The following is a 25,753-nucleotide window of genomic DNA, read 5'->3' as shown; positions in this document are numbered from 1 at the left end:
TGGAATGATTCCTTGTGTTCTTCCAAATTTACAAGTGTAGTCTCAGTAGTCATCTGTACGTTAAGAGTCCACCAGAAACAGTGAGCCTTTGTAAGCATGCATCAAAACTACTGTACGTTGCCCTGAGCCCAAATGGATTAAGTTATCAGACCAGGTTGACTGATGCACCAGCCTCAGAACAAAAGAGCATGGTCTTGAATTGAGAAAACAGATGCAACCAACATAATTTTAAACAAAGAGCAAATGCACAAATCTTTGATGGGATGATGGGTTGCTCGAAAGTGGTGGGGGGGTTACAGGGGAGAGGTTTTTCTCATCTGTGAAGCAAGCAGATTCCAAACTAGCCCCTGAAGACTAACCATTCTACGTTAAGTAGCAGCCATTGGAGTAATGACACCAAGTTTAACAGCATGTGTCAGGCAAATTGTGGATTCAGCTGGGGTGATGGCAGAAGGTACCTGAGGGAAATCTTTGTGGTTGCTGAAGAGCCCATCTTGGTAATGAATCATAGTAAAGTGACTTGGGGACAGCCGCAGGATGAACTGTGGTCTGGATGCACTGGCTGCACTGGGCTGGGTGGTGGTGATGAGCGGGCGGACCTCCTCCGTAATGTCCAGAGCCAAAGTCTATGGTTGAGAAAAGGACAGACTAAAAACGTCAGCAAAATAAAAAATAAGCTTCTAATACCCTCTTCATTCACACCCCACCACATATCTTTGGTGAGGAGCAAATTACACAGAGTAAACAAGCAAGAGATACAAAGCCTATGCAAAGAAAATTCCGTCTCATCATGCTGGAATTCTCCAACCAAGAAAATATGCACACTTTCCAGTAAACGCACCAAGTGGCCCTCAACATAGTAATACTCTGTTGGACAAATACCACCTTACTTGTTAAAGAATACATGAAAAACACTCTCCCACAGGAAACGTTCCCCGACAAAAAAAGACTACCAATTCAGCCTGAGAAACGGAACCCCAAACATCTGTAGTGAAGCCACAAACACAAATGGCAAATATTGCCCCTTCACTGAGACAGCAAGACATGTGGGAAACAGCGACAATCGACTTAAGTCAAACAAAGTTTGTTCTTGCTGTACATTTAGGCAGTTCTGGACAGGTCTCTGTTGGGGTCTGTACAACCACTAACCCTTTGGTGGGTTGGACAGACCCCGCAGCCAAAAAGGGAAGCCAAATCTCTCTTAAAATGGTAGAGTGGCAGAGCAGTCAGGCTGAACTCCAAGAAGCAGATTTAGGCCGACACAAAGGTACCATTAGTCAACACACTTATCCATTTAAAGTACACACACTGTTTAACTGAAAAAGAAATACATTATCCTACATATATTCCATAAAAACTATTTAGTTGAGAGTTAAGATGATCAGATTTAATGCAAAAAGTGAAATTTAGCATCTCTGGGAAGGGATGACTATCTTAACTCGCATCCCCCATAGATGTCCTCCATGATGTAATTTTGTAGGTCATTGTGAACACCTGTTATATGTATGTGATGTGCTCATGGGTTTTGCAACAGGGTGGTGGCGGGGGGACTGTGTGAGTGCCGAGCTAAGATGGTCATCACTTTCAAAATCTGCTGAATTTCAAAGGTTTTGTGGAGGTAAGCCTCTATCATTTGAACTCTTAACTAAAGTTTTCACAATATTTCAAGGGTTTTGTTAAACTGTAGTTTTTAATATAGGGCCCACAACCTATGACCTTCAGCAGTAGCCACTGCAAACACCCATTACTCCCTGCCTAGTAGATGTGACTGCTGCACGTGTAAAAAAAATGTTTTATTTTATTTTTTTTATTTATTTTATTTATTTTTTTTTTTTTTTTTTACACACTCCCCAGTCCCACAATAGTTTCTCAGAAACAATTTCAGATTTATGCAGATTCCTGGGTTGGTGTAACGGTGTGCCGATTCCTGCACCAACTGAAGAAAATGCTTGATAAATCAAAAGTCTTCCCTGTCCTCACAGGCCCTCAACATGTCCCCTCTTTTATTGGTCCCCTAACTCCCCCCATAAGTGCCTTTTTCCCCGTTGTTAGGGCAGTTTTTCTGAAGTCCAACTAAGGGATTAGTAAAACCATTCAACTGAGACAGTACAAGACGCCACTCTTAATATAAGGCTGTACAACCAGAGTATATGGCAGCGTAGACAGAGCAGCTATAATTATCTTAGGGAGAGAGGGATGTAGAATCGGTACAAAGAAATTGTAATACACATATGGTCCAAAGAAACACTGAAACACTATGTAAAAATAGAGTGTTTCTTTAAATACAAGTAGACCAAGGTAAATCTTGGGTAAATAAGTACCATCACATTATATATAAAGACATTATAGAAAAACACAAAACTATGCCTTAAAGTAGACAGACCAAAGCATAGACCTTAGTTAGAAAACGAACAGTGGTAAGTCAAGCCCTATCATACACATTCAGTATAGGCCACACATTCATGGGGAGTAAAACCCTAAGTTACTTTCACATTACTTTATAGTAATTTAAGAGTAGTAGGCCTGTCAGTTATGCAATGACACTCAAGGAAATCGCATAGTAAACAAACCTGCAAATATACTTTTCTGAATAGTGGCACACAGATTCAAGGGACAGAATACCTCTACTACCTGTGAGTAAGAACGTTTTGGTGTAATATACAAATACAATTGCTGTTCAGCTCAGTGGAACACAGTCTAAGATAAGCAAGTACTCGTTGCACTCATTTTGGACGTCCCAGGCAGACCAAGGTCAGCTACACCTAAAGGAACTCTTTTCATGAATGGCACAGCGCTATTTTAGGCAGGTAAAACCTAATGTTGTAATATACTATTACAGTTGCTTTTCTGATCAATAACACAGATTGAGGTAAGCAATAACTACCTTGTTTTAGGATGGCACATAGCTAACAGAAGCCAAGTAAAACTTATATACTTTGTAAAGGAGCCATCAGCAACTTGAGAGGCAAGTATAACCTAAGGCAGGCTTGTTCTGGGCAGGCCAACAGCAAGTCAGGGGAAGCAAGACCCAATTGGGTACGCTCGTACATGTATCCTAACAGGAATAGTAAAGTGAAACCCACAGCATTACTTTTGCGGAAGAGGAACAACCAATTCACATGTTAGTAAATTAACCTTATATATGCTTTTCAGAATAGTTCAACACACATTCAAGGCAAGTAAGAACTGTTTTAACTGTTCACTCAGAGTTCCAGTCACCAATCAACTTCTTTTACAAGCATTGGCTTGTGGATTCGAAACTGTATATCTGTGCGCTAGTCATCACCCACAATTTGTTTTAGATATAGTTGATACAGTTCGGTTATATTAGTAGAGTATGTGCGGACAGCAATCGCTCAAATCCCACCAACCTATCCGCCCTGGTTGGCACAAATAAAGTATAAAAGAGCGGTATGGGATGGCGATGCGCTCTGCACCAATTAAGTAATTACGATTATTACAAGTATAACAATTTAGTTTGAAGATTTTAATTCAGTTGTGAACAGCGGACACGTGTTTCGACACGCTGGTCGTTTTCAAGGCCAATGTTGGTTTAAAAATGAAATCTTGATAGTCCTGATAATCAGCAATGTATAAGTTAACAGCATCACACATGGAAGTTGTGAGTGAGAAGACTTGTGGATTCAAATAAGGGCCGTAATGGCTAGTTACAATATACTGCTCGTTAAATCTAGCATCGAATAACAATTCAGTAAAGTGTAACATTGGGGTTTACTTTCCCCCTCCATTGTGGGGTTAAACAAAGTATGTGGGTTTTACTTGCCTTGTGTTAGCTGTGTGCCATCCAAAATAAGTTACAAGAGTTACTGCTTACCTCAATCTGGGGTTCCCGGATTTCAAAAGCACCTGTAAGCAATTACAAATATACAATATACAAATATTTCACATCCTTAGGTTTCACTCACTAGTATAACTATGTGTTATAACAAAAGTAGTTATAGGTTTTTACTGCACCTAGAATAAGTGTTTCACTATTCAGCAAAAGTATATTGCCCAGTTGACTGATTAAGTGATTTGTGCTAAGACTCATTACACAACTGGAAGGGTCTACTGCCCTTGCATTACTAAATGTAATTGTAAAAAGTAACCATTGGTTTTTACTCCCCAAGAATAGGCTTGACCAATACTAAAAGTATATGAAAAGGTTTTGACTTCCCTAGAACTACTGTTAGGTACTTCAAATAAGGTCTATACTTGGGTCTGTGTACTTTCAAGTATAGTGTTGTGTTTTTATATTGCGATTTCATATAATGTGTTAGTACTTACTCCCTAGATTTACCTGGCCCTACTCGTATTTAAATAAATCCTTTATTTTTACATGCATAGTGTTTGTGTTTCTTTGGATCATTTGTATGACAATATCACTTGTACTGATTCTACAGTCCTCTCTCCCTCCTAAGGTAAGCCTGGCTGCTCTGTCTACGCTACCATATACCCGGGTGGTACAGCCTTATACTAAGAGTGGAGTCTTGTAGTGCCTCAGTTGAATGGTTTAACTAAGCCCTTAGTTGGACCTCAGAAAAACTGTCCTAACACCGGTTGCAAGCGGTGACCGTCCCTTGACCATCCCATTGCAGGAGTCCCCAGAAGTCCTCCCTCTTGTCCCTACGACTGAGGCCCGGGAACAGTCAGATCTGCAGAGCTGCACAGGAACAGAAGTCATCTGCTGCACTTTTCTTTATTCTAAAGTTACTGTAAAGTCTGAGAGAGCTTACCTCTTACTGTAGAGTGTTAGGCAAGGTTTGTATGCAGTGCCGTTTGGGACCACTACACACAACTAGGACTACAAGTGTAAGCAAAACCAACCTTTGGTATAAGTCTGTACTACACACGTTTTGGTAGAGGAGCTGAACAGCCAGGCTCATCTGAAGAGGGGAATGTGAGCAGTAATGATGTTACACAGAGGTTTACAATCACAAGTGTTCAAGTAAACTTTTACACTCAAGGTTTCTTTGATAAATACTTATTAATTTATCCGTCAGTTATAAAACATTCATAAGAAAGAGGCAATTGTATATCACACACAAATAAACTTCAACACGATTTCAGAAATACTTTTCAAGAGGAGTAAAAGGCAAAGATTATTAGAACATGAAAGGTTACAGTGTTTCTTAGTGCAAATATTTAGAGTTCACCAGAAGAGTATATTCTATAGGCTAGGCCAAAGTCAACGGGCTAAACTCTTGGATAGGATAAAGCAGTTCTGGTAGATCAACGGAAAAGTCTTTGCAAAATTCTCAGGAATAGTTTGTAGCAAGAAGAATCATATGTTGGGTCACAAGCTGATTAGGCCTGTGAGTTGGGAAATATTCCAGCACTTTCACCGCGAGACGTAAATACTCAGTCTGGTTTTTACAGTACCTTTACAAATGAAGTAAAATATGCAGTACTCTGAGGAAAATGCAACCAGCTAGGAGATTGGTATCCAGGTGGCTTACTGTCAAGTTGATTGGTCCCACCAACTCAAAGGGAGAAGTCTTCCTTGCAGGGGCTTCTCTGTCGAGGTGAACTTGGCGGTTTGGATCTGCACAGGGCTTCACCGGGCAGACCAACGGTCCAGGAGTTGCAGCAGCCGTCTTCTTCAAGCTCATCTTTGGTTCTTTCGTACCAGTGGTCGACTCTGCCTTCCAAGCCAAGAGACTCGCCATTTATTCAGTTCTCTCCCATTTATCCCAGCCTAGCCTAGCCTTCACTCACCCAGCAGGGTGGCTGTCCTTTGCGGACAGTCACCCAGCCAATCACCACACAGTGCATTTGGGTCTCCTAGGAGACTAAGCGCAGGGAGTTTTGGGCACCTCACTCACTTCCTGCCCACCCCAGACAGTCTGGCGCCAGAGGCGGTCTTCACTCCTGAGGCCCGTCAAAGGCAAATGAACAAAGAGACCAAACCTGGTTTGGCGTGCAGAGCAAAACTCTACAAGGACCTTTCCACAAAGAAATCGCGAAAAAAGAAGACGGGACCCGTTTTTACAGAGTGGGCTCCGACGCCATCTTGAAAAAAATGGCTCCCACAATTTAACGCTACCGGTGTTCGAGGTCGGGAAAAATCGTGGTAGTTTGTTGTAAAACCACTGCCACCAGCCATTCTGAGAGGAAAGGGTAGCATTTGACTGCTACATGAGTATCTAGACACAGGGGATACCAAGTAACCCATCCAGCACTCTTAATGTAAGATAGGGTGTGCTGGGTCTAGGAATTTAAGACTAGTAAAGTCAATTTCATTTTACTTACTTTGGGAAACAGTGGTTTATCCCAGAGAAGGTATTTAAACCTTGGAAAAGCCTGAAAGGCTTACCTGTGCCACTGCACTGAGGGTGCTGTGTGATACAAATAAAAAGATGATGCCTATGGAGTTGTTTAAACTCCATAATTCGAAAAGAGAAAACAGAAAACCCAATCATTTAAAAGTACAAAGTCCCAAAGTTCAGCAAAAGGACTGGGGGTCTCTAAGGTAGAGAGGAATTAGCACACTGAGAATTCTCCCTAACAGAGTTGCTTGCATCCTCTAATCAGCTTGTGGCCCTACATTTGATTCTTCTTTTCTTCAAGGACTTCTAAAACTCTGTGCAAAGACTTTCTACTTACCTACAAAGAAGTGCTTCACTCATATAGACTTTTGCGTATTGACTTTGGCTTAGCCTCTTCCACTGAATAACTCTTATTGGGGGACCTGAAAGTATTTGCCTGCTTAAGAATATTTGTGGTCTCTTGTTTGTTCTAAATAATCTTTTCCTTTGACTTATTAAGGTATGATTCTAAATGCAACACTGATATATTAATGTCCACAGCACCCTAGCAATTGAAGTCACCTGAGGGTGTAAGTAGTGTCTGTGGGCCATCCCAAAAGGGTATCTACTCATTTAGAGATATTCAGAGTGTGCATTTCATGAAGTGTATTTGTGTGTTACTGTTATATTGCTCCCTTCTGAAGAAGGCTTATTCGGACTGACTGATGAATAAATAATTAATTTAAGAAACCTTGAGTGTAAGAGTTTATTTGAATACTTGTAGCTGTAAATATCTGTGTAACTCCACTACAGATCACATTGACCCCTCTTGAGAAGCCTGGCTGCTCAACATGCTACCAAAACTGTGTAGTACAAGCTTATACCAAAGGTTGGGTTTCCTATACCTGTAGTCAGAGTTGTTTGTAGTGTTCCCAGAGGGTACTGCATACAAACTTTGCCTAACAGTCCAGCGCTGCCACATCGAGGAGAATCCAGCAACAAACATTTCTTCAAACCAAAGGTACTTTGGGGAGGAAAAGGTATTGCTTACCTTGATCCAAAAAGTGACTCCAGAGCATTCAAGTGCACGTAGTGTTGTTCAGGGTGACCGTTCTTACCTCTGACCCAAACTGCTGCCTGTGTCAATTTTTCAAGTCCTATAACAGGGTCTCCCAAGTTGTTTTATTCTTCTAAGTATCCTCATCTAGAGACTACAAAGCATCCACAGTAACTTTACTGTTCTGCTATTTCACAAGACTGAGCCCTCTCTGGACTGTTAACTAGAATTGCAAATTGGACTTTAAAAGCCATAGTGTGCAAAGAAACTGCCTCTAGAACCTCAAGCTCTGCTACGATTTGACTAACCAACTGTTTTCCTACCAAAAAGACATGATCTCATGTGGTTTTGTTAACTAAATACCATTACTTTATATCTTTGTGTGCACGAATGCAAGTTATTACCGATAATACGGTAGAACTGTCATTAGTGTCAAAAGCTATAACAATTGTAACAGCAAACTACAAACTAAGCAGTGGCCTTTGAAAAGTATCTACATGTAATCTTGTGTGTTTTGGTTTAATGTGCCAAGTATTTTAAAACATCTTGTGTAAATCTAATATATATATTTTATATACATTTAACTGGGTTCAGTGTACTTTCCTACAGCTCACATCTTCCTCTTATGATAAGACTGACTGCTCTGCCACTCTACCAAGGTTCCATGAGTAGTACAGACTGATACTGAGTTGGGGGATCAATACCATTGGCATCGTTTTATAAAGTCTTACCCCAAAGTGGACTTTAGGACAACTTCTCTAACAACCCCCAACTTCACATGGTATCCCCCCCGTTCCCCGTCCTCACCTCTAGCCTGATGCGATTGCATAGTTTTTACTCCTCCAAATAGTATTTTGAGCACTTTTTCATTTTCGGCTTCCCCGGTATCACAGGAATCGCCAGCAGCAAGCAAAAGAAAAAGGCAGTTTTATATTTCTGAAACGCCTCAGAAGTCTGCTGCAAGGCACCATGGGAGATATATCAAAGTTTATTAGGAGAAGGGGGCACCCACTTCTCTGAATATTTTATAAACTACTGGAAGAATTGTCCCCAAAAAACAGCTGCAACTATTTGTGCCCAAGTTGTTCCTTATTTGATACAAATCAGTCGCGCTAAGGGTGTTGAATCGATGCACTTTTTCTCAATGGGAAAATTAAATGGGACTACTATAAAAACAGCATTTTTTATTTTCTTAATAACTTCGGAGGTGCAACAAACTTTATTGAAAGTTTTATTTTAATCCGTCGAGCAAGTCAAATGTTATTACTAATAGAATTTTGGGGAAAGTCTATGCAAACAGTCTTCACCTATGCCCTATACTTCAGCAACAAAACACAAATGCAAAAATAGCTAGTGTATCATAAAAAGAGTAAATATCAAAGACGACAAACCACTATGTTATATGTCCACTTCTTGGGACGTACACATTTTAAATATAAAGACAAAGGGAAGAGAAGCTAACCAAACATTAAAACGCAGTTAAGAGTGAGGATCCCAATGCAACATTAACAATGTCCCAGAACGTCCAGGCCTGAGACATATTTAAGAAAATACAAAAGCAGGTGGAGTCAAACGTTCTAAAGGTCAGGAGATGATTTTAAAACACAGCCAGAGGCCAGACCAGAAGACATGATACAATTTAGCAATACATACCAAGACATTACACTTTGGAAAATCGTGTATTTGTTTGAACAAGAAAGTCAGTTTCGATTAGGAGTGATTTACAATAAAACATTTACATATGGCGGAGGCATTCCCACAAATGATGCCTGTACAATAGCACAAAAATGATAAGTGGTGAGCCAGTAAAGAGCGTTCCCAAAACTGGGGGTAGAATTTGGGAGGCCAACCTATTATGGTAAATAGGGGGACGCGGAGGACCTGCCAAACCCAATTAAGGTAATCTAACAGAACAGCAAATCTGAACACGGCTATGAGGGCTACAATGAGTCCTAAAATATCGCCGCCAATAATTCAAGATAGACAGGAGACTACAAAAATATACAATGATTTATAACGCCTTTAAAATACACACTAAGCAAGCAAACCCTCTAGTTGAATATTGTCACACACTTACTAGAAAATTATATATAAAATCATATTTCTGATGCTTGTATCTGCTTAGATTCACATGCTGTGCATAGGCCGACATCTAGTGGAAACTGCAGAGTATAACAGTTGTTTTCGAAATTCGAAAAGGGACGTCGACAGGGCCTGCCACCAATACTATCACTAATGTGACGTCCACTGTAACCATGGTCCTTAAAGCGTCGAGGTCGCTCAGATTGTTATTTTTCTGACATGAGGTAGCATGAAGTGGGCCTCCAAGGGTCTTTAGCCTACTCACTCACCTGGATTGCGATTTAGGGAAGTGAGGTGAGCGTAGGCAGTGCTGGGCCAGTAGGCTCAGTTACTGCTATGGAGAGCACCAATCACATGCGGTGGGCGGGATGGGAGGCGGGAGGACGGGTAAACACGGAAGGGGGAAGCGGGCTGGGGCGGAGAGACAACGGGTGTGCAAGCGGGCCTGGGGCTGCCTAAATTAAGCAGAAAACACAGCGCTAAGGGCCTCCACGGGTCTTTAGCCTACTCACTCACCTGGATGGCGATTTAGGGAAGTGAGGTGAGCGCGGGTAGTGCTGGGCCAGTAGGCTCAGTTACTGCTATGGAGAGCACCAATCACATGCGGTGGGCGGGATGGGAGGCGGGAGGACAGGTAAACACGGAAGGGGGAAGCGGGCTGGGGCGGAGAGACAACGGGTGTGCAAGCGGCCCTGGGGCAGCCTAAATTACACAGAAAAGCACAGCGCTAAGGGCCTCCAAGGGTCTTTAGCCTACTCACTCACCTGGCTGGCGATTTAGGGAAGAACTGGTCAGGGAAATTTGCTCACACCGCCCCCCGTCCCCACCCACCCACCCGACAACTCTAATGAACATGGTGGTGAACAAGATCCACAATGGACAAGTGACACATCCTAGTTGCTCCTATGTGGGCAAGACAGCCATGGTATCCACATCTGCACAAACCGACGATGTGGGATCCCATCAAGCTCCCGTGCCTGACCAATCTGCTCACCAGCACGGGGGATTAACAGTGCACCCTCAACCTCACTCAATGAACTGGGCAGCGTGGCTCCTGAAGTCAGAGTTCGGACGTCTTAACCTACCACAGAAGTGTATGGATACCCTGAAGGAAGAACGAAAGCCCAAGACTAGACACTTATTTCGACAAGTGGAGATTTGTAATTTGGTGGCAGTCTAAAAAAATTAACCCCATAAGAGTGTACCCCATCTCACATTCTAACTTGCATGTTCCACTTGCTTGACTTGGGGTTAGTATTCAACTCTTTGAAGTTCCACCTGGCGACTTTGTCAGCCTACACCACCTCCCACAATAAGGTTTCATGGTGGAAGGTGCCAGTCATCAAGACATTCATGGCGGGGGGTAAAGAGACTTCACCCTCCGATTTCAGGATGGGATCTTAATGTAGTACTCGCTAAGCTCATGGGACCCCCTTTGGAACCGATGCATAAGTCAAGTCTTAAACACTTGACTTACAAGACTGCCTTCTTAGTGGCTATAACTTCCATAAGAGTTAGTGAATTACAAGCATCGTCAATGCAGGATCCTTTCTTTGTCATACACAAGGATAAGCTGGTTTTACGTACTCATTCTAGGTACTCTCTTAAGTTCATCTCTAAATTCCATGTGAACCAGTCCATTGAGCTTTCGGCTTTCTTCCAGAACCCAAAAAGCTCAGCTGAGGTAAAACTCCATAAACTGGATGTAAGGAGGGTGGTGCTTTACTATGTAAACAAGACCAGACGCTAAGGAAAAACTGTTTGTCTCCATAGCCCCAGGCAGAGAAGGGGATTGCCTTTCCAAGAATGCCAGCTCCAGATGGATAGTTGGGTGCATACAACTGTGTTATTCCCAGTCAGACAAAACACTGCCTTTTACGGCCAGAGCCCACTCCACAAGAAGCATGGGAGCTACTTTGGCATTTATTGCAAATGTCCCCATGACACACTTTCACTCAGCACTGCTGCATTGACACACATTTCAAAACAGATACACAGGTGGGACAAGCGGTTCTAAGACATCTGTTCACCCATTAACCTTCTCACAACCCATCACCTTCTCCTAACACTGCTGGCTAATCTATGCACAGCATGTGATATAAGCAGATTCCAGAAGCCTCAGAAGGGATGCGTTACTCACCGTAATCGTATTTCTGATGCTTGTATCTGCTTAGATTCACATGCGCCCACCCTTCCTCCCCTCGGAGAGAAGGCGCATGCATGCTATGAGCGTGTCTGATACATATCTGCTTGGATACATCTGTACTCACGAAGCACTTCATGCTACCTCATGTCAGAAAAATAACAATCTGAGCGACTTTAATGCATGAAGGACCATGGGTACAGCGGACGTCACATTAGTTATAGTATTACTGGCAGGCCTTGACGTCCCTTTTTGAATTTCGAAAACAACTGTAATACTCTGCAGCTTCCACTAGATGTCGGCCTATGCATAGCATGTGAATCTAAGCAGATAAAAGCATCATAAATACGATTATATATATATATATATATTATTTTCTAGTAAGTGTGTGACAATATTCAACTATAGGGTTTGCTTGCTTAGTGTGTATTTTAAAGGAGTTATAAATCAATCATTGTAGATCATTGTAGTCTCCGGTCTATCTTGAATTATTGGTGGCGATATGTTAGGACTCATTGTAGCCCTCATAGCCGTGCTCAGATTTGTTGCTCTGTTAGATTACCTTAATTGGGTTTGGCAGATCCTCCGCGTCCCCCTATTTACCATAATAGGTTGGCCTCCCAAATTCTACCCCCCAGTTTTGGGAACGCTTTGTACAGGCATCCTTTGTGGGAATGCCTCTACCATATGTAAATGTTTTATTGTAAACACTTCTAATCGAAACTGACTTTCTTGGTCAAACAAATACACGATTTTCCAAAGTGTAATGTCTTGGTATGTATTGCTGAACTGTCATATATTCTGGTCTGGCCTCTGGCTGTATTTTAAGATCATCTCCAGACCTTTAGATATTTAGGTAGCCCCAGGCCCGCTTGCACCCCATTGCCTCTCCGCCCCAGCCCGCTTCCCCCTTCCGTGTTAACCCGTTCTCCTGTCTCCCATCCCGCCCACCGCGTGATTGGTGCTCTCCACAGCAGTAGGTTCCCTGTCGCCTCCCGAATCGCCCAATCCCCCTCCCATTGGTTCTCCCTACTGGCCTTAACTGGCCCTCCCAGGGCAGCCCTCTGCCCGGCAGCCCCCCTCGGCTAAGGACCCTGAGGCAAAGGACGGCTCCACCAAAGATGGCTCCAGACAGTATGTGCAGGTATCCGCAGGAGAAGCAGGAAGCCAGCACCCGCCAGAAAAGAGTGGCAAGGGCATGGACTGAAGCAATTACTTCACTCCATCCTAATCTACCACTCAACCCTACAAGCCCTACCGTTGTAATCTCTTGCAGCTAGACTGTACTCCCCACAACTTGAGCGCACCCGATTTGTTCCAATAAATTGCATTTCACTTCTAGAGAGTCCGCACAAACCTCATAACATCAGAAAGTTTGCCTAATAGCATTACTGTGGAAACTGAATAATCTCACTCTGTGGTATAGCTGAATCTAGAAACTGTGGTATAGTTGTACTTAGAAACTGTGAATAATCTCACCCTGTGGTATAGTTGAATTTAGAAACTGTGAATAATCTCACCCCGTAGTATAGCTGAACTTAGAAAGTGTCTGCGGTATAGTGGAATGTAGAAACTGTGGTATAGTTGAACCATGAAAGTGTGAATATTCTCACCCTGTTGGTATAGCTGAACTTCGAAACTGCAGTACAGCTGAATCTAGAAACTGTGGTATAGTTGAACTTCGAAACCGTGAATTCCATCACCCTGCGGTATAACTGAATTTAGAAAGTGTGAATAGTCTCACCATGTAGTACAGCTGAACTTAGAAACTGTGTTATGGTTGAACTTAGAAATTGTGAATAATCTCCCCCTATGGTATAGCTGAACTTAAAAAGTGTGAATAATAATCACCCCATGGTATAATTAAACTTAGAAACTTAGAATAATCAATCCTGGGGTATAGCTGAATTTAGAATGTATCCCTAACTGTGGTATAAACAAACTTAGAAACTGAATAATAGCGTAACGGTGGGCTAGTAGTGTCCCCAATATCCTGATTGGGTCTAAGTTGCATCTAGAAAGTGCACCAATAGCATAACTTTGGTCTAAATTCAACTTAGAGAGTGGATGAAATAGAACAACTGTGGTCTAGTTCAATTTGAGAGTGTGACTAAATAACCTCTGTGTCTAAGCTGAATCTAGAAATGCGTCCAATAACCCACAATGTTTAAATTTGAATCAAGAAAGTATCCAAATGTTCCAAACGAACTTACAGAGTGTGAATAATATCATCCAATCATATAGTTGAACTTAGAAAGTGTGAATAATCCTTCCTGTGGTATAGCTGTTTAAACAAACTTACAAATTGAATAATAGTGTAACTGTGGTCTTGTTCAACTAGAAAGTGTCTCCAATTCTGTCTTGGAAAGAATCCTCATTGTGTCTGAAGTTGTATCTAGAAAATTTCCCAACAACATAACTGTGGCCCTGTTCAATTTAGAGAGTGTGTATAAATAACCTTATTGTGTCTAAGCCGATTATAGAAAGTGTATCTAATAACAGACTGTGTTTAAGTTGAATCTAGAAAATTTGCCGATAGCATAGCTGTGGTCCAGTTATTTCTAGAGAGTGTACCCAATGGCACAACTGTGGTCTAGTTCAATTTAATAAGTGTGCCTAATAACCTCCCAGTGGCAAAACTGAACCTAGAAGCATGCCCAATAGCGTACCTGTGGTGTAGCTCAATTTAGAAAACACATCTAATAACCTCACTGTCAAAATCCGAACTTAGAGGTTGTGCCAGTAGCGCAGCTGTGGTCTAGTCAAACTGTAGAGTTTACCAAATAGTGTAAATGTTAGTCTAGTTCATTTCAGAGAGTATCTGATAACCTCACTGTCCCAAAACTTGAACGTAAAGTATGCCTATTAGCGTAATTGTGGCCTAGCTCACTTTAGAAAGTGTGCTTAATAACCACGGTGCCACTCCCAAACTAGAAAGTGTGTCTAACTGCGGTATAGCTAAACTCTGAAAGTGTGGTACAGTTGAACTTAGAAACCATCCCTTACTGTGGTTTAAATAAACTTAGAGAGTGTGGATATTATCTTCCAGTAGCCCAGCCGAACTTAAAAAAACTGTCCATAACTGGTATTGATAAACCTAGAAAGAAAATATCTTGCTGTGGTTTATGTTGAACCTAGAAACTACCCCTAGCTGTAGTACAGTTAAACACAGAAAGTGTGAACAATCAACATCCGATGGTATAGTTAAAGCTGGAAGGTGTGAACCTAATCATCCGACGCCAACCAGAACACAGTTCACACTTATCCGAACCATGAGTCCACCCAACCCACCAAGTTCCGCCGATAACGCCCGCTCACGCCGGCACCCCTTCCATCCCACCCCACCCCACCTCCCACCCCCCTTCCCAAAACCATCCCGCCCTCCACCACACCCTCTACACATCCACTATCCATCTCCCAAGCCGGAAGAACCATCCCAACCCAAGACATCCCACCGTCCCCCTCACCCCATCCCTATCCAAGCACCAAGCCAGAGGAGCACGATGGCGAGCCAACCATCCTAGGACCTCTGCCCCCAAACCCATCCACTTTCGTCATACTCGCATCCCCCGCACCGGCAACTAACGGCCCACCTACCCTTCCAAGCACACCCATACCCGCAACCGCCCACCCCCGGTCCCCTCAGCAACTCCTGCCAACATCCCACCCCGACCCCACTCATTCCCCTCGCTAAAAACTGCATGCCTCGCCCTAGCTAGAACAGTAGCCACATCCCTTTCACCCTCCGACCACACTACCCTCTCTCACACACCTACTGCAACAAAAACACTGAAGAGGAAACGTACCCTGCCTGAAACCCCTCTCCCACGAATTCTCACCAACCACAACCGAAACCCCTAAGCCTCCTCACCCCACCTTCAAATCCCCCGACCCAACTCCAACCCACCAGACACACCAGCCACCAGCCCAACCCCCTCCCCCCAAACCCACCACCTCAACTGTCCGCCTACTCCTCCCATCGACCAGCAACCCCCCCACTCTCTTCCCAACTTCCACTCTCCCCTCACCGCCCCGTCCCGTCCCACTACCCACCTCATCATCCTCCTGCACCGAAATAAGATGCATCCTTTTTAATGCCAGATCTGTAGCAAACAGACAGCATCTTTCATCTCCTCGCCTCTGACAAACTGGACCAGGTCTTTATCACAGAAACCTGGTTCTCTGATGACTTTGTCCCCATCGCCAATGAAGCCTTCCCCCCAAACTACTCCCTCATCCCACTGAACCGGCCCTCCAGAGGAGGACTAGCAATCACCTTCAAGTCACACTTCTCCGCCTCAATCAAAGCCAACCAGCCAACCATTCCTTTCTGCGAATCACTCCTCGTAAAACTATCCCTCCCCCCTTTGTTCTCCCACAGCTTCCCAATTATCTACAGCCCCCCTGGCTACGACAGACAATTCTCAAACAACCTCTGCGACTCGATAGCCACACTCCAACTAAACCATCCCACTCTCACCCTTCTAGATTTCAATATAAGGCTCAACATCCCCACCAACCCTATGACCCACTCGCTGGTCGACTGCCTAGATGCGATTAACCTCCATACCCACATAAATGGACCGACTAACTATAAAGGACACACCCTTGATGCCATCTTCAGCTCCCACAATCTGATACATCTAAACCCCCACCCCTATCATCTGGTCTGATCACTTCATTCTCTTTCACCATTCGCTCACCCCTCCCCGCACCCGAACCAGAACCAGAACCTCCAAATCTACACAAATGCTGGAAGAAACTAAAAATCCTTCCCAACCTAGCCGATGCGCTCCATCAGTCTCCTCCCCACAACCGCCCACCCAATGAACACCTAACCTCTGACGCCTTCGACTCATGGATCAATACCTCATTAATCCCGCTCACCCCCTCTTGCAAACCATCAGCCCGCCATGGACCTTTTCCTAGAGGGTTCAACCCAGAACTGAAGACCACAAAACAACTAGATAAATCCCTAGAACGCAAATGGCGGAAAGACAAAGCCACCCTGAGCAGATCCACCTTAGCCCGGCACCATCAACACTACAAAGCCGAAATCCGGAAAGCTAAAAAAGCCCATTACAACTCCCGAATCCTAAACTGTAAAAACCCCATCAAAGAACTCCACAAAATCATCTCCGAATTCTCCAAACCTTCATGTACCACCACCCAACCGACCCCCTCAAAATCACTCTGCGACTCACTCTCTCCCACTTCCACACCACTGCTCTCGAAAGAAAAAACTCTCTAACCAACAAACTAGCCCTCTTACACCCACCACGCTCACCACCCACCACACCTGCCATTGCACCGCCTGCAACCGCTACCCACCCAGCCTTCGACTCCTTCACTCCAACATCAACTGACCAATTTCTCTGCCTGCAAACCATCCGGCTCCCCGCTGGACCCCTGCACAGCCACAAACCTCAAAGAAATATTTGCTTCCACCTGCGCAGGAGAACACGCAAGAACCATCATAAACAAATCCCTCTCCTGAGGAATCTTTGCCGATGCATTCAAAACAGCTCATGTCAAGCCTCTTCAAAAAAAAAAACCTTCACTCGACCATCTCGAGCCCAAAAACTACCGCCCCATCTCAAACACCAGGTTCCTTGCGAAACTCATTGACCTTAACTGCCTACTCCCAACTGAATGCCTTTGTCGAAGCCAACAATCTCCTAGACCCCGCTCAATCAGGTTTCAGACCCCGACACGGAACCAAAACCACCCTAACCTCAATCTGGGATGACCTCAAAAACACTGCAGATTCTGCGGGATGTACTGCATTAATCCTTCTTGACCTATCCGCCGCCTTCGACACAATCAACCACTCAAACCTCCTTGATTGCCTCCAGTCACTGGGAATCCGTGGAAACGCTCTCAAATGGATAGCATCCTTCCTCAACAATAGGAACCAAATAACCCTACTCGCCCCTATGCTTCCCATGCCTGACCAGTCAATAACAGAGTCCCACAAGGAGCTTGCCTATCAGCCCTCCTCTTCAACCTCTATATGTCCACCCTCCCACGAATAATCCGCTCACACAATATCCTGTGCTACAACTACGCCGATGACACACAACTAAAACTCCTTAATTCAAAACCCAACTGCCAACCCGACCTCGCTGCTTGCCTCCTTGCCATAGATAATTGGATGACCACAACCACCTCTTGCTAAACCCCTTCAAAACCGAAATCATGATATGTGGCAACACCAAACTTCTTCCGCACCCCCTACCCCGGCCTTCCGCCATGGGCAATTCCCCGACACCGTCAAACTCAGTAAAAAAACCTTGGATGCACCCTTGACTCTGACCTAACCCTCTCGCTCCAAGTCAACAACGTCCCCAAGTCCTGCCACTACCACCTCAAAACTCTTAGGCGCATTTTTCCGTACCTCATCTTTCCCAACAGACTCTCCGCGGTCCAATCAACTTATGTCAAGATTAGACTATGCCTCGGAGTCCATGCATACCACCTGACTAAACTATAAAGAGCACAAAATGCTGCAGCCAAACTGCTGCTGGCTCTTGGCCCAAGAGATCACATCTCCCCAGCTCTCAAAACCCTGCACTGGCTCCCAGTTGCCCGAAGGGTGACCTTCAAAAGCTTATGCATCTCCCAACGAGCAATGCATAAAACCGAGCCTCAATATCTTCAGGACAAACTAAAACCCTACCATCCACCACGCACTCTAAGATCAAGCTCGCCAGCCTCCTAGTGATACCAAAAACCAACTCAGTCAGGTTAGGTGGATCATCATTCTCAGCCCTGGCCCCCACTCTGTGGAACTCACTTACACCCCACATCCGACTCACCGAAGACCTCATGTCTTTCCGCAAATTACTGAAAACATGGCTCTTCCCCTAAAATCGATTCTTAGGAGCCGCCAAGGGGCGCCGAGATGTGCTGAAGGATCTCGGCCGGTCTCTGTCTCCGGGTGCCAAATATGTGAAAATTGAGCCCCTCAGCCCGGTGAAGTCGGATTTTGACACCCCTGGCAGGCTAAACCTTTGGTGCAAGTGTAGAGCGTGGTTCCGGAGTCTTGCAGCACTGGGGAGGCCGGAGTTGGACTGCAGCGGCGTCCTCAGCGGGAGAAACATGTTCATCTCCTCAGCGAGCAGGCCGGGTTGAGGGGGGCTGGCCTGCGGTGGGGGAGGGGCGGTAGCCTGCTCCGCGCCCTTGCTGCCTACCCTGCGGGCTTCTAGCCTAGAGTCAATCGCTGGCGTGGTATCCGTGGTCTGGACTGCGGGACCAGGACAGAGGTGTTTGGGGCCGGCGTTGCCCCCCTCTCCGGGGGTTCTACTGCGGTGGGCAGTGGAGGCGGCGGCCGAGCTGGTGGGGGAGCCCCGGCGAGGCAGGCCCCCCCTGTGCAGGAGAGCAGTGGAGGTGCTGGTGAGGTGTGGGGCACAGGAGAGGGGCCATCCGGGAGAGCGAGTGGCTAGCTTGGGAGTCCCTCACGTCCCGGCTATAGGTGTGCCGCCAGCGGAGTCCGTGGTCCAGACTGCGGGACCAGGACAGAGACGTTTGGGGCTGGTGCTGCCCCCCGACCCCCGGGGGTTCAAGTGCAGAGAGTAGTGGGAGTGGGGGCCTGGAGCGGCGGACTCCCCTTGAGCAGGAGAGCTGTGGAGGTGCTGGTGAGGCGAGGGGCACAGAAGAGGAGCCTTCTAGGACAGCGAGTGGCTGGCCTGGGAGACTCCCCTGCGTCTTGACTGAGGGTGTGCCGCTGGTGACGTGTCCGTGGTCCGGACTGCGGGACCTGGACAGAGACATTTGGGGCTGGTGCTGCCTTCCCCCCCCCCATCCCTTGGGACCCATGTGCGGTGAGCAGTGGGAGTGGCGGCCGGGCCAGCAGGGGAGTCCCGGTGCAGCGGGCCCCCCCAGTGTAGGAGAGCTGCGGAGATCCAGGTGGGGCGTGGAGTTAGCCACGCCCGCGGCACAGGAGAAGTGCCATTCAGGAGAGCGGGCGATAGGCCTGGGGGGACTCCCCTAATCCCTGTTTTGTGCACGATCCGGGCTGGATCAGAGTGCAGATAAAGAGTGAAGCAGGTCGGCGAGTCCTTGGAGGCTGCTGGGTGTGTTGGCTGGCTGCTGTAGGTGGAGACACAAGGTATTGGAGAGGGGAGAGGTCGGCAACCCCAGTGCCTCCTTTGGTGTGCGGGGCAGTCTGCCCCTCCGGAAACTTTGGTGGTCTGGAGTCTTGCCAGTCTTCAGTGTGGGCATTCCTGGCAGGGGAGCTCTAAGTTGAATGATCCCTCGCTCCGGGGGTGTGGAGGGGCCTCCTTCGGGTCCTTGGAGTGTCAGAGAGCAAAGGGGGGTGGTCCCTCGGACTGGGCCGGGAGCTCCGATCTAGCTGCCCCTGGAGGTCTCCTGTTCTCCTGCTTAGGGTGAATATATCCCCTTTCCTGAATGGACTGGGCGCAGGCCCTACAAAAGTACCGGCGAGAGGGGACGAAGACGGGGGAGGGAGGCATCATGCAGGCTGTGGCCCAGTCGGAGGGGTTGGAGGCTCAATGAGCCGCAGCATGGCCGCCCTGTTGGAGGAGATACGAGGCTTCATAGCAGACATTGGCAAGCGGCTGGACTCCCTGGACAAAAGGGTCGATGCCGTTGAAGACTGTGTCCAGGCCCTGGAGGCCAATCAAACCTCAGCAGACCTTTTTGAGACGCAGTACGATACGAGGCTGGCCGAGCTGGAAAGGTGGGAGGAGAAGGTCACTCAAGCTGGACGATTTAGAAAATAGGGAACAGCGCTCCAATTTAAGGTTTTTCGGTATGCCGGAGCTGGAGGGGGAAACACAGTCTGACATTGTGAGCGGGGTCAAGGTGATTGTAAATGGTCTCTTTGATGGTGAAAATATCAGCAAACCCACAATCGATACGGCTCATAGGGCAGGGAGGCATGCTGGTGGACCCCGCTCGGTCCTTGTGAAATTTCGTTACTTTATGGAGAAAACTAAAATCCTGGATTTAGCCCGTAAGAAGGGCCCTGTCGATTGGAAGGGTGCTCAAATTATGAGCAACCAGGATCTCTCGGCGCTCACCCTTTCTGGGCGGAGACTTTGTGGGCCCTTGACGAGGTGGTTGCAGTCTAAGGGGGTTTGTTATAGATGGGGCCATCCGTTTTCGCTGGCCTTTGAGGTGGACGGCTACAAATATTCATTGTCCTCGGAATCGGACATTCAGCGTGTGACTCGAGAGTTGTTGGGGGAAGGATGGTGCAGGGAAGGGGGGGGTGGACGGTGCCCGCCCCGGACCCTTGGAATTTGTTGGACGGCGACACGTTTGCAGGCACAGGAAATTCAGGAAGGTGGCGCCGCTGTCCCCAAAGCAGCCAGGGCCCTGACTTGGGGAGAGGGGGGCTGCAGTGCTGTCGGTTTGAAGGGGAGTGATGGGGTCTACTCTTTGGCCTTGTGATGGTCATGCCTGCCTCCTATGGCATAGGTGTCCTGGGGGGTTGGCAGCTGTGGGAGGTGGTGGAAGCAGTTTGAGGTGTTCAGGGCATGTTTTTCATCTCGGAGGAGGGGGGCTCAAACTGTTGTGGTTATTCTAAGTGGAAGGCGCCCGGGTGGATGCGATCCTTGGTGGCCTGGTGGCGCGGTGATGGGATGTCGCAGTCTATCCAGGCGCTCTATGGTGGGGTGTGGGGGGGGCACGGGTGTTTGGTTGGTTTGGGATGCTTGGGGGGTGAGGGTGTTTCTTACAGGAGTTGGGGGGGTGTTCAGAGGGGGTGTGGCTTCTGGACTGCAGGGGGTATTTAGGCTCTTGCTTGTTTTTTTTTGGTGCGGGGAGGCTCGGGTGGGGGCATTCAAGTTCGGCTACCTAGAGGGGCGGGAAGATTTTTATGGTCCTTCAGATGGATGATTCTATACAGAGGCATCTGGTGGGGTCCCTGAATGTGCGGGGACTAAATTCTCCTACAAAAAGGTTGTTGGTGTCTAGGGCATTCTCCAAGCTTAAATTGCATTTTCTGTTTGTGCAGGAAACCCACTGGGTTAAGGGGAGGGAACCGGATTTCCGATCTAAGGCTGTTCAATATATGTTTCAGCAGTCCCCCTACCTAACGAAGAAACGCAGGGTGGCCCTCTTGGTTTCTCCCAACACCCTCTTTGTCCCTAAGGCCCACAGAACTGACCCGGAAGGGTGCTATATTATGGTTAAGGGCTCAGTGAGAGGCAGGTTGTTTACCTTGGTGGGGGTTTATGTCCCGAACGAGGCACAGGGTCAGTTTTGGAAACGGATGGGGGAGACAATCCGAGGGTTTGTGGAGGGAGCGTCGATTGTAGGAGGGGATTTCAACATGGTTCTCCAGCCGGATAAGGATAGGAAGTCCTTCTCCCCCTGCCCTGACCAGCGGACTCAGAGGATGCTTGCGGACTCGTTCCGGCTTGGTGGATGCACATTATGTCGGGGAGAACTGTGAATCTCCCTTTACCTTTTTCTCTGCGGCTCATGGTGCATTTTCTAGGATAGATTACGTTTTAGTGGACTCTACGCTCCGGGATGGTATTTCGGATTTTGGCGTGGAAGTTGTCCCTTGGTCCGATCAGGATTTGGTTAGAGTCACGCTTGGGGTTCCCCCCCTGATCCCGGTTCGGTGGATCTGTAATGATACACTGCTGTTAGACAAAGAGCTTAGACAGTCTCTCCTAGGCTCTATCATTAAGTACTTCCTTCTTAACGACACAGGGGAGGTGGATGTCCGGGGAGTCTGGGATGCATTTAAGGCCACGGTCAGAGGATTGTTGATGGGGATGGGTGCGAGGAAGAGGAGGGAGAGGGTTCGGGAGGAGTTAAAGTTGAGGGAGGGAATTGCTGCCATTTAGCCGGGAGGGAAGGTGAAATCGCAGATGTGCCTGGGAAAATGGGAGGAGCTTCAGGCTCTTAAAGCTAAATTGGCCGCCTTGCTCGTGGGACAGACGGAGAGAAAGCTCGCCTTCTTGAAACAGCGGTATATAGAGAGGGGGGAGGGGGGCGGATAGGATCCTGGCGTGGCGTCTTAGGGAGCTTTCGAAATAGCAGAAGGGTGAACTGCATTGGAGGTCAGACAGAGGAGGGTGTCTTTCAAGATGACCTGATAGCAGCAGAGTTCCGGCGCTATTACGAGGGTCTTTATACGTCGGAATACATGGGGATGATGTGGACCAATTTCTGGAGTCCCTCCCCATCCCTCGCCTTGCAGCGTAGCATGCTGATACGATGGAACTCCCAGTGTCTCCTCAGGAAGTGCTTGATACTATCTCCTCCTTGAAGAGTGGCACTGCGCCAGGGGATGACGGTTTCACTGTCCGCTTTTATAAGACTTTCCGTTCCGCTCTAGCCCCGTTTCTATCTAAAGTGTTTAACTCGGCCTTGTATTCGGGTTCTCTCCCTCCCACCATGATGTCTGATCTCATCGTAGTTCTCCCCAAAGACGGGAAGGATCCCTCGCGGTGCCAGTCTTGTAGACCCATTTCCCTTCTTAACGTCAATGTTAAGATTTTGGCCAAACTCTTGGCGAATAGATTGTCGAGATCCCTTCCCTCCCTGGTTCATGGTGACCAGGTTGGTTTCATTCCTGGTCGCCAGGGGTCAGACAATGTTAGGAAAACTTTGGGGCTAATGCATGAGGTGTCGAAGAAAGGGTCGGAGGCCTATCTCCTGTCCTTGGACTCGGAGAAGGCCTTTGACCGAGTCCAATGGCTCTACATGGGGAGGGTACTCCGGAAAATGGGCTTTGGGGACAACTTTTGCAGGTGGATTTCTGCTCTGTACAATACTCCTTCTGCTAAGGTATTGGTTAATGGTTGCTTCTCGGCAGGGTTTGCACTTTCTCGGGGCACTCGTCAGGGGTGTCCCCTTTGTCCCCTGTTGTATGCGTTGGCGATGGAGCCTTTCGCCATTGCGGTCAGGGCAGATGCGGGAGTGGCAGGGGTGCCGTGCGGAGGTTGTGAATTTAAGTTGTCCTTATTTGCGGATGACATTTTGGTGTACCTGACCAATCTTCATGATTCCCTTCCGCGATTGTTAGGTTTGATTTGCACTTTTGGGTCGTTTTCTGGGTTAAAAGTTAACTTTCGTAAATCATGTTTAATGCCCATGTGGGGGTGGATCTCGACATTAAGGGGAGAGAGGAAGTGTACATTATGCGAGTGGAGTTTGAGTTTTCTAGGTATTTTGGCACCAACATTCCCAGAGTGTTCAAGCTTAACTTCCCCCCCCCCTCTCCAGGCAAGAATCCAGAATGATCTTTTAAGGTGGGCTCCTTTGACCCTTTCATGGTTTGGGCGGATGGTTGTGGTGAAAATGAATATTATTCCTCGGCTTCTCTAAGTCTATGACCCTCCCCTTCCTGATGCCGGATTCCTTTTTTGCAGTATTGCACTCTCGCATCCTTCATTTCATTTGGAAGGGTAAAAGACCTACAGTAAAATTTGCTACCCTGTCCCTTCCCAAGCCCTGTGGGGGCTTTGGTCTCCCGGACTTTAGGTTGTATTATAAAGCGGCTCAGTTACGAGTTATGCTAGAACATTTGAGGGACGACCTTAGGATTTATTGGACGTTTGTGGAAGATGTACAGGTCCAACCGAGAAAAGTCAGGGACCTCTTATGGGCTCCCCCAAGTTCCATCCCCCGGCCAATTAAATTGCACCCGGTCCTGGCGGTCTTGTGGTCTGTTTGGAGGCCCACTAGAGATAATAGGCTTCTCTCCTCCTGGCCGGCCCCCCTTTCTTCTTTGTGGGGCCCCCCCGATTGATTTGGGTGTCAGAGGGTTCCGAGAGACGCAAGCTTGGTCTGATCAGGGATTGGAGAGGGCCGCTGAACTCTTTGATCAGGAGGTGTTTTTGAAGTATGATCTTTTGGCAGAGGTGCTAGGGAATAAGCCGCTTTCAGTCTTTGAGTACCTGAGACTCAAGGGAATCAAAACCCAGGTGCGGTGGGTGTCGGATTTGTCTAGCCCACTTACCCCTCTGGAAAGGATTTTTGTTGAGGCCAAGTCTAGGAAGGGGCCCCTTGCTAAGATTTATAAGGTGCTAATTACGTCCAATTTACCTGATCGGCAGTTGTTCAAGCAAACCTGGGAGGAAAGGCTGGGTCTTGCCTTGGATGACCAAACATGGTACTCTGTTTTCAAGTCTGTGTTCTCTGGGGGGGTTGTACACGGCAGCTATGGAGCATAACTTTAAGATTTAGCATTCCTGGCATCGCTCCCCGGTTTCTCTGTCCTAGATGTTTGCTGCGGTGTCTCCAATGTGTCCTAGATTGTGTTCGGGCAAGGGTACTTGGTTTCACATGTGGTGGGAGTGCCCGGTCATCCAAGTATACTGGAAGGAGCTGCTCAGTTGGATTAAGGATATCCTGGGGACGAGCCCCTCCCTACACCCACTTGAGGTTCATCTGGGCACACCCCTCCCAGATGGAGGGATGGTTTCCTATATGGAAGTGATGGGGGCCATGTTGAGAGCGGGAAGACTGGCTCTGGCCTAGAAGTGGAAGAGCCCTTTAGCGCCCAAGACAGACTGGCTTAACACGTTGATAGCTATTTCTACGTATGAGAAACTGTCAGCAATTGCCAATGACTCTATGCCTTCTTTCTTGCAGGATTGGACTGTGGTTCTGCTAAGTATGGATTGTGAAGCCATGAAATTGTGAACGATTTAGGGGTCTTGGGTGCCTTGTTCATGGGGAGGGGTTGTTGCTATCCAGCCTGGATGTCATATGCTTAAGTCTGATCGAGGACCCCACCACCAATTGGACCCAAATGGAAAGATGTATGTGTGTCTAGTTCCCATTCTTAGTCTCTTGCACCGTTGGTTGTCGGAAGTCTACTGTTCTTGGGGTTGGGGGGGGGGGGGTGGTGGGTGTGGGGGGAAATGGGAGTGCTCAATCATTTGATATGGTTATTTGTTGAATACTGCCGAGTGTTAGTTGGCGGTTCTGTTTTTCTTTCATTCCTGATTATTTTTATTGAAATTAAGTGGAAAAAAAAATTCTCAAACAGGATAACCACAACAAAGACAATAGCCCAAGGTGCCATATATATAATATATATAATAATAATAACAATCCTGCGAAGAGAACTGAGTGAGAAAAAACAAAAATCAAAACTGCTAATGTAAATTAAAACGGATACGCTGAATAGATCTTGTGAAGTCGATGAAAGGAATGAAGTGGATGAATTAAACGATATGGACGAGAGGAATGAAATAGATGCAGTGGGTGAAATGATGCTAGGGATGGAAC

General features: G+C 46.9%; 1 protein-coding gene across 1 annotated transcript in view; it reads right to left on the bottom strand.

Annotated features, from left to right (window-relative positions):
* The window catches only part of EMC1 (ER membrane protein complex subunit 1), a 755,368-nt gene that overhangs the window by 565,918 nt on the left and 163,697 nt on the right, over window positions 1–25,753 (bottom strand). Inside the window, exon 8 of the mRNA XM_069610395.1 lies at window positions 459–626. Within this exon, the coding sequence (XP_069466496.1) occupies window positions 459–626 (168 nt within the window). The remainder of the gene's footprint in view (window positions 1–458; window positions 627–25,753) is intronic.

This window comes from Ambystoma mexicanum, chromosome 8 (genome assembly GCF_040938575.1).
Source record: "Ambystoma mexicanum isolate Mex_15411 chromosome 8, UKY_AmexF1_1, whole genome shotgun sequence".
Classification (NCBI taxonomy): Eukaryota; Metazoa; Chordata; class Amphibia; order Caudata; family Ambystomatidae; genus Ambystoma; species Ambystoma mexicanum.
Note: the sequence above shows the minus strand (reverse complement) of the source record. Positions and strands in the feature narration are given on the sequence as shown.